General features: G+C 37.6%; 1 protein-coding gene across 4 annotated transcripts in view; it reads left to right on the top strand.

The window, feature by feature from the left end:
* The window catches only part of LOC145539478 (uncharacterized), a 702,259-nt gene that overhangs the window by 243,318 nt on the left and 442,346 nt on the right, over window positions 1–16,595 (top strand). For 2 of the 4 annotated variants that reach the window (XR_014077848.1, XR_014077852.1), the window contains exon 3: window positions 15,642–15,721. Coding sequence is in view for 1 of the 4 variants with exons in the window: in XM_081573566.1 (XP_081429692.1) it covers window positions 15,250–15,338 (89 nt within the window). In the remaining 3 variants the exon portion in view is untranslated. Of the gene's footprint in view, window positions 1–15,249; window positions 15,339–15,641; window positions 15,722–16,595 lie in introns of all 4 variants that reach the window. The other 2 variants (XR_014077854.1, XM_081573566.1) reach the window with 2 other exon arrangements.

Below are 16,595 nucleotides of genomic sequence, written 5' to 3'. Positions count from 1 at the left end.
CATCATCAAAGGAAGCAGATGACATGCACTTTGAGGATAATCTCACTTCTGATGCCATTTTACCATACTATATTATATAGCTATATACAGGGCCACATTTTACGTTCACAACAAGTTAGCGTCACTACCCGAGAAGGAAGGAGATGAGAATATCCCACTGACTTATGTAAGGTACCCTTTTTCACTACTTTGGACCAACATGGAAATAAAGGTCACTTCTACATTTACTAAGAGGACCTCATGAGTTGAAGTTCAACTGTCTTTTCCCCAATATTTATTGCAGTTTTTATTGGCTCTAATAGGAAATAGATTAAACTTACTTGAGGTATGATAATTATAGAAGGCATAACAGGTGTAGATTTTAGAAGCAAAGGCTCTCTGAGTCTATGTCAGTCACAACAGGGTCCTGGAAATATCCAGGACAAAATGAGAGCAGGAAAAGCAGCCAAGCTTCAGAATTTGTTCTTGCTGAGTACGAAAATAAAAAATAAATCAAAGTCACTTAGGAAGCAAATAATTATTCATCCTCCCTCCTCTCACTCTACTATACTGAGAAATATTAATTTTCCTGCCTCTTCTAAGTGGTGAGTTATCATTTGACTTAGCTCAGGCTCAAAGTTATCATAGACTCTTGCTTGGAAGAAAAGTTTTGCTGAGTACTTTAGTATAAGTGATATTGTATAGAGATATATTTAACCCACTAAAAGGAACCAACTATTTTTAAGGATTCAAATTCACTAATTAGTTGCATACAAAGTACTGTTATTTATAACTAGTTATCAAGTAATTAGGATCCACCAGGATTTTACCCAGAAATATTTGTTTAAACTTAGTTACTATAGGTTTTTGAAAGTAATAACTTTACTTTTTTATGTTTTTGAAAATAATAACTTCAAAATTTATTTTATAGCTATTATTTAAGCCTAGTCACATATATTCAAAGCAGTGAAGCTGATACTGATACTTCTTATAAACTGGTGAGTTTCAGTAAATATTGATACTTACAGCAGGGAACATTTGCAGACATCTTGAGCTTGGCATTTAAAAAGAGTGTGAATTCTCTGAAACCACCTTATTTACATTATTATCTGCATTATTCCTCTAATTTTTCTGTTCACTGATGATTGCTTAATTTGCTTGTGAAAGCCACATTTTACTTGGTAAAAATTCAATGATTTTGATTTAACAGTTATATTCAGAGTTTTTACTGAATCTTAAAAAAACTTGATCATTACACCTTTATTTGTAATACTGAAAATAAGCAAAAATATATGTAGCAATGCATTTTGGAATACTGTATAACCATTAAAATAACCATTACAAATTTATAACAGACTAATGCCTGCAAGATGGCAGACTGGGAGGTCTAAGCCATTCTACTCCCATAAAAATAACACTTGACTATTCACAGATGAAAATAGCTCTGAGAATGCTTCAGAATATGATTAAAAATGGAGCACAAAACCTGAGGTTGACCACACAGAATAGTGTGGGAAGCATATTGCCTTTGTCTTTAAGAAGAGGTAGAAGATACCCTGTATCATGTTCTTTTTGCTTAAGCCTTGATGGAAACTCTGCTAGTGGAAATTTCTCTTTGCTTTTCTATGGCAGGGACATACACACACACACACACACATACACACACACATTCAATTATAAGTACCATCTCCAAGTGTTTGACAATCGGCCGGAAGCTTTTGCCTGTTGTTAGCACAGGTTTCAAACTCTCCCCAGGGATGCCCTTTACTGAGCAAAGCATGAGGAATGAAGAATGACTAGCTGCCTTCCTGCCAGCAGGGTGGGGGCAGCAAACGTCAGCCCAAGTACTAAAGAGCCAGACTGCCCTTCTAGGTCTCAATTTTAACTAAATGTTTCTTCTCTAATATCCCTCAAAACTTTATGAATCCAAAGCTTCTAGGAATGGTGCCACAGAATGAATGGTATAGAAGGTCCTGACAATATTTCATAGTATTCATCAACGTGTGTGAAAGAGTTCTTTTATTAGCTCTTCATCATAATACCCAAGGGATAACAAGATAATTCCATGGGAGTGGGAGAAAACCAGATTTGGCTTTGAGGAAGGCACAGAATGTGGGATGTTGCTAAGAAAGACATGTGCGGATCTTTCAGTACATGAATGGTGTGGCTACAGGGTTGTGTGTGTGCGTGCATGTGAGCACTCACTCGCACTATTGCAAATGTTGGGTAGCATACATTCCTGGTGAGCATCTCTTGACATGGGAGATAGGGTGAGATGGGTGTATTCATGAAAAACAGGAGGTCACCAAAGATGCTTTCTTGGATTGCCTTCTTCATCTAGTGCTGCCTTATAAATCAGTGGCCTCAGACCCTAATTACTAAACTCTCTCCCACCAATGCCATTCCTCCTTATTACAGAATACTCTATATCCTTCTTACTCTGATTGTAGGAGGGAAAAAACAACTTGTAAGAGTTGCAACTGTATTTTATGTGCATTTTAAGAACAGAAGCCATGACTTTTCACATAGAATGAATTTGCCCTGACACAATGAAATATTGAAAAACAAGTCATTGAAGCTGTGTGTCTTGGTTTCTAGTTAGCACATTTGCCACCCAATAATACATTTGTATCCTTCCTATAGGATTATTGGAATAAAAATTACAATAATGCTAACTTAAATACTTGGGGATACACCAAGGTCCTGCTGATCTCAGGAAATAAACATTTGAGAAAATTTTAAAAAATTAACATTTAAGGGAAGAAAGAAAGGAAGTTTAGATACAGAGATTGTGGCACCTTTAGAGCATCCTCCTTGGCCTATCAAAGAGCTTTATTTTCCACTTGAGATTTTGGCCATTATCCTTCAACTTGATTATAGCTTAGCAAAGGTGCTAATGATTTCATTCACAAATGGTAAGGTACATCTGGAGTTTGAGGAAGTGACTGAAGGTGGGAAAATACCAATTAGAATTTTTACTGGTGTTGTCTCATAGCCTACATCCCAGGATTGGGGAGTGTGTGCTCCTCCCTGGAGGAGGAACAGCCATCTGGGGCTTTCTTCTTTGATTTTATATGAAAAATCAGAGAGATTAGCAGTATGGGCAGAGTCGTAATAGGCTGGGCTGCTTACACTACTATTAACAGTCCATTCAGGTCAAACTATAGGCAAGTCCACAGACAGCGAACAGTGGCTACATACATGTAATGCCCCCCTTCAGTGTATATTGGAATCTGATGACTTAGGTTAAATTTTGATGCAAAGATCCCTAGGAACAATGCACTTGATAGTAATCCTGCCCATAGAAGGACATAGATCATTGGTATTTTATCATCTCAAACTTCTGGGGACATCATACATACAACAGATTAGTGGACTATCTAGCTATTTGAAGCTTCAAAACCTTGTTCTTATGATTTTAAAGTTGTTACCTATAATCTTGTTTTTAGTAAGTAGAATGTACCGAATATAGATTTTTCCCCATCTCTATAACTGATCATTTTATGGATATGAAAGAATAACTTTGGCAAGGAATCTTTTCTCTCTTTTTGCTTTAGTTCTATCTTTTCTGCCTCTCTCTATTTCTATCTCTCTGCCATTCAATTCTCTTTCTTCTTTGGACCTAAAAAGGGAGGGATTGTGGAAATGATTCCCCAAGTCCCATTCGGCTCTAGTGTTATATGATTCTCCCGTTCAAATCCCACCCCACCCCCACTCCTCAATGCATGTACTCTATCCCTGCTTCTGCCCTTAGAAATGCAATGACAGCTTATTAGATATAATCCCTCAAAAAACTCAAAAGCAATACTGTCACATTGGGAGATTTTCTCCCCAGAAAGCTGTTTAATTTGATGGTTATCGTTTGTCAAAGCCCACTGTTTATGCAGATTAATTAAAACCTGTGGTTCCAGCTGCTGCATGGTAGCCTTCCTTATAACAACAACAACAAAAATTTACAGTCCTAAATTCATCAGTCTACATCTGATCCCCTTGGAAAGTCTTTACCCTACTGTGTAAGACAACATCACTCAACCTGCCCCCAGACCTGTGTCAGTACATGGGAAAACAGAATCGTTTAATACGTGTCTTTTCTTGTTGAAATCTTAATGCATAAAATTGTTAGAGATGCCTGCCCCCACCAAAATTGAGATCAGTAAATTGAAGGCCCCAGATGAGATCTCAATTAGACAACAGGAAGTGAAACTGAGCTGCTAAATCCAAAACTCATTTAAAATATCATGTTCTAGCAAATGATATTTTAAAAAGTGTTTTCTGTTTTGATTATCAAGAGTCCTTATGTGTTATGGATTAGCAGATGCTATCATTTCCCAATAAATAAAGATACTTAATAGGAAATAGCTATTTGATGAAATGAGCCTAATTTATTTTCGTTTGTAAAATCCACTGAGACCAAATACTGTTACCTGCAGTCAAGTTTTGCTTATCCAAAGTAATCTCCATATAATTGAAATCCCCAAATTTAAAAGTTTAACTGATTCACATCTATAATATTAAAAATTGGTTTCCAGCAAACACAGACCTGCTGAAGAGAGGAGGAAAATAAAGAAGTTATTTTCCACCTATGTTTTAAATTGAAAATACATCTTAAATCCTCTAAACCAGCTCATTGTTGCACAAATGAACTCAAAATACTACAGAGAAAACCATGGGCCTCTAACACTTCCAGATATTCACAGCATTCCACCTTTGATGCGAGAGAAGTGTAAAATATATAAATTATATATAATGACCAAAAGCCTTCTCCATTGTGATTGCTGTTGGCAACAGTTGGTCCTGTCGTTAAACTACAAAGCTATTTAGAAGAAATTTCTTAATAAAATCCATGTATATATTCTAAGGTTGGTTGGTTGAGTGCTTTTTTTCCTTCTTGTTTTAGCTAGCCTGACTAGCTACCTTAACTTTGTATTTGCTTCCATTCTCCTACTTCGGTTTCCAGACTAAATGGACCAGTGACTTTATTACCTGAAATGGTCCAATGGTTAAAATAACTAAACTAGGTCTATGCCTGGGATCTACTAAAGCAAAAAATGTTTAAAGCAAGATCTCAACTATGACCCTATGACTGGGAAACAAAAATAAGCCCACATAATACATCAGTTATTATTACTATTATTATTATTTTCCCTGTGGGCTTCCCAGATGGCTCAGTGGTAAAGAATCCGCCTGCAGTGTGGGAGATGCAGGTTCGATCCCTGGGTCAGGAAGATCCCCTGGAGAAGGAAATGGTAACCTACTCTAGTATTCTTGCTTGGAGGAAATCCCATGGACAGAGGATCCTGGTGGGCTGCAGTCCATGGGGTCCAAAAGAGTTGGACATGACTTGGTGACTTGACAACACAACACCACCCTTTAATCCCTTGCCCTTCTTCAAGTCTGTTCTTCTAAATGCCACTTCTACTACTGTGGCAGGTCTTCTGTCTCTACTTCATCTTCAGTTTTTACCTCTGATCTTCCCTATATGGGGCTTTGGTGTCCTTTACATAATTCATTAGGAAACTAATCTGCAAACACTGACTTTGGGAGGATATAGATGTCGACTGAACAACAACAACAACAAAGAGCACAACCCAAGAGGTGGGAATTAAGTTTTATTTAGTGGACTTGCTGAGGATTTATGCCCAGGAGGCAGCTTCTCAGATAGCCCTGAGGGACTGCTCAGAAGAGGTAAGAAAGGAGCCAGGATATATAGGAGTTTTCACAACAAAGATCATGTAGTTGGAGCATCAACAGATTACCATTAATTAAAGGAAACCAGATTTCTCAAGTCAATGAATTTGGCATTATTCTATATTGGGGAACATACAAGAGTCTGGGGTCATTGAAACCATTCCTTTTATATGCGCCTTAGCCATCTAAGGCCAGTATTCTGTTCTTGCCCATCCTGCGTCTCCCTGGGGCCCACTATCAGGGTGACTGTAGTTGCCGACTGCTGCAATATCCTTTGTTTACTGATATGGCAGGCAACATTTGTAATTCACATATATAGATTTAACAAACTTAAAATGAGTCCCAGCATGCTTTGATTACCATCTTTTCTTCTAAAGAACACCTTGATTAGCCATCTTTATCATCCCATAAAATTGGATTTATTCTGGGGCTTTATCCTTCTCCCCAGTAATTCTTCCAGGGTTTTGTTGCAGGGGCATCTTTCCTCCCTTTCAGTAATACAAAATAAATAAGCAGCATTGTGACTCTGCTCTCCCAAAATAGGGGCAGGCCTTCCTGCCTGACGTATATACATCCTCATTTCATGTGGGGAGTTCATTACTGGGAATGTTGCAACCTAGCCAAGGATAAGAAGCCTGGGGCCCTTTGCAAAACAGCACTTTAAAAGAGCAAGGCTAAAGGAATGATTTTTATTTTAGGAAGCTTCCTTTTAACCCAGGCTCTTATTCATCTGTCAGGGGTCACTCTACCTCACACAGCAGGGGAGACCAGTAACAAGTATTTGACCAGTTCAAGAGGCAACTGTTTCACACAGGCAGCTTCTCGCAAGAAAACTATTAAAGCACATCAACCCTGACAGCTGCACAGACACCCTGAGGGCTGTGCTGCAGAGACTAAGCTTTAATGCATCCACAGGCTTTCCAGGGGCCTGTGTGGCTGCTTGTTTCAATGAGATGAGATTCAGGCAGCTCCAGACAGTGATGGGAAGACCATGGAAGTGGGGGATTTAGAGAGATGGCAAGGGAGGAGGGGAGAGTTGAACAGCAACTGAACACTGTAAGATGACTTGATGATGGTTTTGAAGGCCTAATCTGAGAACATGCATACATCTCAATCTAAAATGACCTCAAGTCTTTGTTTGTAGCACCAGGTCAATACTTCCAGGAATTGTCCACCATGTTTGCAGAAAGTTAGAATGGGTTCTGGTTACCAGCACATCACTCCACCTGTAACTGTCTTACAGCATTTGGCTTTTTGAGAAATAATGCAGTGTATCATCCAATGGTCTGGGGATGCAAGTGTTAAAAAAAAAAAAACAAAAAAAAAACAATGCTTACATGATAAGGCAAGGAAGCTTTTACAGGAAGGAGGATCCCTTTCAGCGCCCGAGAGCGGGTTTTTATCTAATACTCAGAAATGAATTGTCCGAGGAGAAACATGTGTTGACAGAGTAAGAGATTTTATTGGGAAGGGATTGCCCAGGCAGAGAGCAGCAGGGTAAGGGAACCCAGGAGAACTGCTCTTCCACATTGCTGAAAATATCAGGTTTTGTGGTGATGGGGTTAGTTTCAGGGTTGTTTCTGGTCAATCATTCTGACTCAGGGTCCTTCCTGGTGGCGTGCGTATCATTCAGCCAAGATGGATTCCAGAGAGGAAGATTCTGGGAGGTTGGTAGGACATATGGTCTGGTATCTCCTCTCTTCTTTAGAACTTTCTTGAATTTTTCCAGTTGGCGGCAGCTTGTTAGTTCTACATTCCTTACTAGGACCTGTTACTGTAACTCATGCAAGTGGTTACTATAGTGCCTGGCCAGGGCAGACAGTTTCAGTCAATGGTTCCCCTAACAAAGGTGCTAACATGAATGATTTTGGAAGTGTTAAAAGTGTTAGTCGCTCAGTCATGCCCAACTCTTTGCAACTCCGTGGATTGTAGCTTGCTAGGCTTCTCTGTCCATGGGGATTCTCCAGGCAGGAATACTGGAGTGGGTAGCCCTTCCCTTCTCCAAGGGCTCTTCCCGACCCAGGGACCAAACCCAGGTCTCCTGCATTGCAGGCAGATTGTTCACTGTCTGAGCCACAAGGGCAAGCTGTCCCAAGTCTTACTCTTTCTCTCTAAGTCCTAACTGTGTATATCTGTTCAGTCTTTGTGAGATGTCCTGAAATCCAGGAGGAGAAAAGCCAGTTGTAATGGTCTCAACATTCTGGTGTTAGACTAGGAGCTTTGGCTAATAGAGAAGGCTTCTTGTTGCTGGTACAAACTAAAAAAATGTACACTGCTCAGCCTTCATCTGACAATGGTAGGAGACAGTGGGGCATGGGGAGCCTCCAAGTCTTCTGAGGAACATGCTAGTCCCTGTTGCAGAGTCCTGCCTATTCCTAATTTAGAAACTTTCCAGCCAGCGAATGGGTAACAAGGGAACCTAAGTGATAAGCCCTGGAGATGCACAAAACATTTAATAGTAACATATTAAGTTAATCATTATAATAGCAATAATTTCATTTCACAGGTGCACAGGTCTAACTGCCATGTATATATGTATTATTTTACCCAATCATAGCCCTATGAATAGCCCTACTTTTCATGCCACTACATAGATTAGGACTTGGGTATCAAAATGAGATGAAATGGTTTGTCTATAGTCAAATACAGTAGTATGACAGGGGGTTATAAATTGTGTCATCACGTTGATTTAACTGTGAATTCTGATTTTCTTGTTTCCAAACTGTGTGGTCTCCTTCAGGGAACTTACCTTCTGATCCATATATTAATGGTTCATCTCACAGTAGGATTATTATAGGGACTAAAAATAAGATAATAGCTCTGGTTTCAGGTAGATCAGGTTAAACAGGTAGCCGAAGGCTTGACACAGAGGAAACACAATGAATTCAGATTTAAAAAGTGAGCAAATGGTGGTATTCTCAATTTAAAGAGAGCAGTTAATGAAATTCCAAGAATCTAAGGAATTCATTCAAGTCCACTCAGAAGTAGATCACACTGAATTAGAGACTAGAATTTCCAGCTAGTTTAGTATTCTTTATACATTATCACAAGTATACTACTTTTGAGAACATCAAGATATATGTTGTCAGTGGAATACTACTCATTAGAGAAGTCAGATAAAGAAAATTCACTTTACAACTTAAATCTGTTGAGCCAAGAGTAATTAGAATTATTTTCCATTGTTGGATAAATGGGGCAAATCAGCTTTGTCAGATTAAAAGTCAGTAACCTTCAATTTCATGAGAATAAACTTGGGAGGTCTATTGTCAGGTGGATAGATGCAAAGAATGACCTCTTAAGAGTCTTCAGTTCCCTACGATCAGGGCTAATAAGATCTTGAACTCCAGAATCCCACTTCTATCCATCTTTCTCTCTCTCAAGAAAGGCCGTAGTAGAGCAGGTCAGACTACAAGTAGAACATCTTAATTGCCTCCCTCCAAAATAGTTGTCTGACAAAATGAATTACATTTCTTCATAGATACTCATTTATTTTCCCAACTCTAAGAAATGTAGTGAAGACATTCCTATAGTCCCAGGGAAATAAAACAGGACAGAAAAGTGCTTAATTTTTTTTTTCAAATATTCACAAGAAAAAAAAAGAAAAACGTAAAGCCTTCTTTCCAGTCTCCATTCCACAATTAGGCTTGAGTGACATCTGAGTCAAATAAGTTGTAGTTATGAATATTTTATCAGATTTTTGACAAGACATCTATCTCACTGTAGAATGAGGCCTGATCTTAAATCACCTTGGACAGTTTTTGTTCCTAATTAGACGGTCAGTACACTACCAGTTGGGAGACCTGGGTTTTATTTGGCTTCTATGATTGTGAGATGGCTGAGATAATTGAGAACTTGGATCTGGTCCAATTAATTCTCTTGGTAGTTTACTATCTCTTCAGCTCTGCTAGACACCTGGCTACTAACACAACACACTGGTATTAATTTAAAGTGAAGCTCTAGAAAGGCACAGTGAAATAGCATTGTTTCCAGTCTGAACCAATAATCCCATTTAAAATGGTATTGAATCTGTATATATACACACACTGTAAGCTCAACACAATCCATTCTTTCATTAAGACTGAAGATTTTCTACTATCATCCAGCTTCTTCAAGCTTCAGTTTCATCAGAATGATTATCAGTCACTAAGTTCTTGGCTGTATCTCAGAATTCTAATTAAATTTGAGGCTTTTGTCTTGAAACCAGTGGAAAATAGTTAACCACTGATTATATGTTAGTTAATACAAAACAACTAGTTTTATAATACTTTTCAATTAAAAACTGAATATCTTATCTTCTTCAGGAAGCAATTTGGCTGGAACAAGATATACCCTGCCCTGAAATATTTGGGTCAATAAGAATATAGTATAGTATACTTTATTTTACAGAAAATGTGCTTTTTTTTAAACGATTGGGAAGAAAAGGTATCAATAGAAATGGGCATTTGAGAGCAAAATGTGTTAGAATTCAAAATACTAAATGACTCAGCAAAGTAAAATTTATCCTTTTATTAGCCAAAGGTGGAAGCATATGAAGTAATTGGAGGGTAAGATGAGTTATCTTATATTAATACAAGAAGAAAATGGCTAAATACTCTATCATGATTCTGGTTAAAATGGTGACTTAAACAAAATGCTTTATATGTATATATTCCATTTGATATACCCTCCAAATGACAGTTAAAAACACAAAGATATTAACACCACAGCATAAGCAGAATGGGAGAGGAGACAAGATAAGAAATGTCATCAAGGTTGGGAAAGATGAAAAGAAGAAAAGTAACTCATATTGAAGAGAAAAATCCATGTATTAAATTGTGAGAAGTGGATTTCCCATAGAACCCTGAAAAGCCTAGATTCTGTTTCCAAGAATCATGCTATAGAAAAATGGGAAGGAAGTATTAATCTCATATTAAAAGCTTGTGGATGGGCTTAAAATTCATCTCCCAGATTTTCCTTATCATGCCTTTCAGCCAAACAATTACCCTATTCCTACCTCTCAGAAGACAGAATGTTCATTCCTTTCTGGAGAAACTGATCCAGGCAGAGTGGGGGACAGTGTGTGTGTCTGGATCACGTTCATGATTGTACAACCTGTATGATAAGAGAATCCCATACTCACAAGGGCCCCTTGTTTAATACTTTGCTGCTATAACATTGAAATTCTTAATAATATTTTATTTAAACAATGAACCCTATTATTTTTTTTCTTTTTCTTTTTCTTTTTTTACCATGGGTCTCACAACTGTAGTGAGTGGTGTTGAGGTACCAGAGAGAAAATATGGGCATTTAGGAAAGTATGAAAAGTGGATCATAACTCACCCTATCCTGTTTCTAGTGTAAGATCAGTGAGATATATTACCCACCCATTACACCCTCATACACTCAGGCAAAAGACTGAGACATTTTCTTACGAGATATAGAAGAACTCTAAAGAATACAGATATTTGTATTTGAAGGAATTGTAGTAAGAATTAGACTGGCTACCCAATCACTCTCCAGTGAAATCCTCTAGTTAGAAAGAACTCCCCCGGCATCAGCATCTGGAGATTCTATTAGCTAGAGATTCTATTAGCTATTGTAATGCCTTACTCTACAGTACAAACCAAGAGCCAAGCAGTACCAGATACTCCAGGAGAACCTTCAATAGAAACTGATAAAAAGAAAGCTGAGAAAAATTGATTCAACACAGGGAACAGAATGATATGTCAAAAATATTGTCCATTTTAAATTATTTTAGAGAGTTAAGAGAACATGCTATAGCCTTGAAATTAAAAACAGAGTGCTATAAATGACAGTAAGGATAACGAAAATAAGCTTAAAAAAAAAAAAAGGAAGCCCTTCCCCCAAACAATAAAGGGATTGGAAGGCAGAATTTAAACAAAAATCCCCCAGAAAGAGAATTGATGAAATAAAGCCTAAGGAATTATCCAATAAATCATAAAGGAAATTCCCATAATAAGAAGGTACGTGTCCTCATCACTGAAAGAGATCATTGTGTGAAAAAAAATCCACACCAAGCTCCCTCATCATGCCTTATTGCAATACCAGTAGCTGAATGAATTTCCAAAGGTTCAAGAGTAAGAATGGCATCAGACTTGCAGCATTGCATGCCAGGAGACTGAAGAGTTATGCCTGCCAAATGCCGACAGGAAGTTATTTCCAAACTTGAATTCTTCACCCCACCAGCAACCACTATTGGTTCAAGGTATAAATGATATAGTTCTATATTGAAAAAAGACTCAGGAAGTATACTTCCAAGCACTCTTTCTTAGAAAGCTACTAGCTAGTGCAATGCAGGAGACCCCGTTTCGATTCCTGGGTTGGGAAGTTCCCCTGGAAAAAGGATAGGCTATCCACTCCAGTATTCTTGGGCTTCCCTTGTGGCTCAGACAGTAAAGAATACACCTGCAATGTGGAAGACCTGGGCTCAATGCCTGGGTTGGGAAGATCCCCTGGAAGAAGCATGGTAACCCACTCCAGTATTCTTGCCTGGAGAATCCCATGGACAAAGGAGCCTGGTGGGCTACAGTCAATGGGGTCGCAAAAACACAATTGAGTGACTAAGAACAGCACAGTGTACCTAGCAACACAAAGGAAAAAGAATGGTCCTTAGGATCTAGAGAGGAAATCTCAACCAAATGAGAGGCAAAAGATTAATCCCATGTCCACTGAGAAAGCAGCCAGTTTAGATCGAAGCAGGAACTTGAGGAACAGCAAGAGGGTTGACTTCAAGGAAAACAATAAATGGGAACTGAGAGTGTTTTTGGAAATACTGAGCATTTGTACAAAAACATTTATAGGGATTTGACAACTCTCTCAGAATATTTTTAAGATAAAACAAAGACAAGTCGGTAAGAGAACATAGGAAGTTAAGTGGGGAGATTATTGAACAAAGGAGAGATAGAAAGGATTCCATAAAGAAATGTAATCATAAACACTCTGGTTTTGCAGTAAATGTGTGAATAATTATAATAATGAAAAATCCAACATTTGGTTAAATCTCTCCAAAAGTGATGTAATTTTATTGGGAGGAATTCAGCAGTGGTGGTATAAGAAAGATTGTAAAAAGTTTTGGGGTGTTTGAGGAATAGAACTAAAAATCCTTAGCTGTTTAACTGTAAGAAACCAAATATGTGTAAAATTTTAAAAGACACTAAAAAAATCACAGTAGACTATTATTATTTATATAAAGATGGGAGAGTATAAAATAAACAGGATAATTCTACTCTAGATGGGTAAATCATCTTGATAAAAAATAAAAAGTAACTTAAAGCTGTTAGGTGATAGAAAAATTTTTGCATCATTCATTGAGGGAGTTCCTTTAACACTGACAAAGACTTGATTGTAGGGTATTTCGTATGGCTTTTAAAAATATAGTCTTATTGGCATCATTTTTGTCTGTTGGATGGTGTTCAAATGGCCCTAAAAGAAAATGTAGCATATCTCTATTCATAATAATAATCAGATATAAGTCTACAGTGTTCTGTTCTCCCACAGTTGACCCCTGTCATCATGAAGAGATTGAAACTCAGAAAAAAAGCCCTTCTCTGCATTTTTTATCCTTTCATTGTCCTCTTGGTTAATGACTGTTTTGTTCCTCTAGGAGTAAAATGAAGGCTTCCAAAATCTAAGAATATTCAAAGACTTTCTCTGAGAGAGTCAATCATGAAACAAGGGTTGCTACAATGTGAAAATTGAACAATTTATGTCTGATATAAACTTCAAAAAGAAAGATACTCAAGTTTCTAAAAGTGTTTAAGGTGGATGTTTGCAGCATTTTGTGTTACAGTAGAAGACTTGGGAAAAGACTGATTAAAATACAGTCCATACAGTGTTTTATTCTATACCACTGAAAATAATCAGAGAGCAATAGGTAGGTATGAAATGATGTTCAAGACATATTGTTAAGATCAAAACAAAACAAAACAACAGCAAAACAAGTATCCAAACAAAGCAACCAGTTGCAGAACATTGTGTATGGCACCCTCATCCCTACATGAACTTATCATGAAAGTATAATTTTGCTTGCTTTTAGACAAAGTCACTGAGGTTGGAATCCAAGGATGATTACTAGATATACTATATTGCTTTATATTTTTCTTCATATTACTTTCAATTTTATAACAACAATAATATTAAAGAAAGAATAATTTTGAAAAAGTCAATAATATATAAATAATGAATTGTATTAGTCCATGCGATCAGCAACCTATACCTTAATTTTAGAAGATTCACTCCTACTTCAGCTCAGGAGTTAGAGATAAAGAGGAACATTGCCTTAGATATTTAACATGGTAAGAGCAGAGAACATGGGATTTAAGTCAGGAATTCAAATCCCATTTTCCCATGTAAAAATCTGGGCATGTTTCCTTTTATCTTTTATTCTGTTATATGATAAAATATGGATAATAATGACCTTTCCTTTTCTCTCAAAGTCTGGTGTGTGAAAACAAAGTCAAGCAGAAGAATAGGTTTTGGGCACTGGAAATAACCATATTCATTCCGGTATTCATTGTTTTGCAGAAAACTGGTTCTTGCAACTTGATACGCATTATACTTTGCATTGGTAATAGCAACTAAAAAGATCAATAACATCTTTGAGCACTTATTGTTCCATGTGCTGTTTTAAGGGTTTTACATGTGTGAACTCACTACTCACAACAACAAATGGGTTAAGTGTGTACTATTGTTGTCCCTTTCATAGGTGAAGATGCTCAAGTAAAGTGGTGGTGCTGGGCTACACAACTACACAGTCCACCATGCTTTATGTCTTTTGATAGGAGAGTATCTGTAAGTGAATGCAGCTGAAAAACTGATGGAGACTTCTTGTACTGTGTAGTAGAAGAAAGTTTTGTTTCTTGAACTAATTCAGGTTTTGCTTTTTTTCTTTGTGAGTTTTTTTTCCAAAGTTTCTCCTCCAGTTTGCTTTTAAATTATTTCTCCTTATAACCTACCAGAGCATTGTACAATGTGACCTACAATATAAGTCACAGAATTACAAATGTACAAGAAGAAAGTATCTGCCTCTGAAACTGCCAAGCTCTTTTTGTCTTGGTTCATCTCCTGTAGAAGGCTTAGAATTCACTCACCTAAATTACCCTGAATCATACAATACCAATATTGTAGGACTGGGAAGCACCAGTGTTCTTTCATAAGTATTCAATCAAAGTTAAAAATGATGACTTGCATCAAAAAGAGTATAAAATTTAAAATGGAATTAGAAAATTCAACTAATAGGAGTCTTGAGCCTGAAGGCAATGCCTTAATGATGCTGAGGTGCTGAAGTGATCAGCAGTAGCGACTGGTTTGTGGTCTTGGAAAAGTTGTTTACATTCTCTGTGATACACTTATCAAATCTGTAAAGTGAAATGAGTGGTGTAGATGATCTATAAAACCCTCTATGAGTTTACTTTTCACTGATTTCCTTGGGTAGTGTTATTTTGTGTCTGAAACATATGATTTCCGTCAGTGTTTTGGGGGAGAGAATAGTTAGAAATGGAAATGAGGAAACATTAGTTACATTGCTGGGAAGAAATAACTTCCCATGTGTATTTACACACACTTCCTCATGTTGTTTTCCAGGTGACACTAAGAAGAGGAGAGCAAGCTCACAGCTCATTCTTGAAATGAATTCCACTTTTGAATTCTCCTGCCTGCATTTATGTGACATTGTATGTTTTTGCCACTTACAGGCATTTGCACTTATAAATAATGTTGTGGGATGCTTCGGTGACTTCTAGTAGAAAAATGCAAATAAATGTAGATTTCTGTTATTAGCTTCATCAAAGCAAACAGGCAGAAGCAGGAACATTATTGGAGTTTGATAAGTGGTATATTTGAATGATTTCCCCAGAGGACTGGGAAAACACATCTTGTTCCACTTCCTATTATAGATGAGCATCAGTTACTTCATGCAGAGTTACCTGCATATACCACTCTCAAACCCCCACCCTCACTTTTTTTTTTTTTTTTAGGGTGAGAGCTGCTCTTTTGGTTTCTGAAACGTAATTGCAATAAATGGTAGGCTTGAATCAAGACTCTTAGGCAGAAGCAGGTAAGAAAATGCATGAATAACAGAGCATTGGAAGAATCATTTCAGAAGGCAATGTTTATATCATAGAAAAAAGAGAACTTACAGTCTAGTTCTCCAATTAGAACCAAGTGAAAATAAGGACTTCTAGGGACCTCTTGCTGGATTTCCAGTCTAGACCATATCATTTATCTTTGGATATAGTTTGGAATATCTTCTGACATTTTCCCCCGCTGCTGCTGCTAAGTCGCTTCAGTCGTGTCTGACTCTGTGCGACCCCATAGACGGCAGCCCACCAGGCTCCGCTGTCCCTGGGGTTCTCCAGGCAAGAATACTGGAGTGGGTTGCCATTTCCTTCTCCAGTGCATGAAAGGGAAAAGTGAAAGTGAAGTCGCTCAGTCGTGTTCGACTCTTAGCGACCCCATGGACTGTAGCCTACCAGGCTCCTCCATCCATGGGATTTTCCAGGCAAGAGTACTGGAGTGGGGTGCCATTGCCTTCTCCGCATTTTCCCTTAAATAAATCCAAATTTCTTGGAAGGCAGAGGTCTTGTGTTTAGTTATATGTACTACTAGGCCTGGCACATTTCTGGGAAGATGGAAGGCTCTTAATAAACTAATGTTGATTGAGTGACTGTTAATCCACAGCAGGGTCAAAACTGGAAATGGCCATTGGAGAGCAAGCCAGTATATGTGACTCGGCTTGTTCTGAACATCTAATTACTCATTCTAGAAAAATATAGCATTTACTTTGATGAGACAAAAAATAAAAATCAATTAGATGATTGTCTCCAAAAATGTATAAAACCCTGCATCATTCCTAAGTGCCTATTATTATAGAACAAAATGCCTAAAATGAAATGAAATCTCTAATTGTATTTTAAGACGCAGTGGGATTT

The sequence above is a fragment of the Giraffa tippelskirchi genome, chromosome 2 (assembly GCF_054371585.1).
Source record: "Giraffa tippelskirchi isolate mGirTip1 chromosome 2, T2T-mGirTip1v1.2.pri, whole genome shotgun sequence".
Taxonomy (NCBI): domain Eukaryota; kingdom Metazoa; phylum Chordata; class Mammalia; order Artiodactyla; family Giraffidae; genus Giraffa; species Giraffa tippelskirchi.
This window is presented reverse-complemented; position numbering and strand designations above follow the sequence as displayed.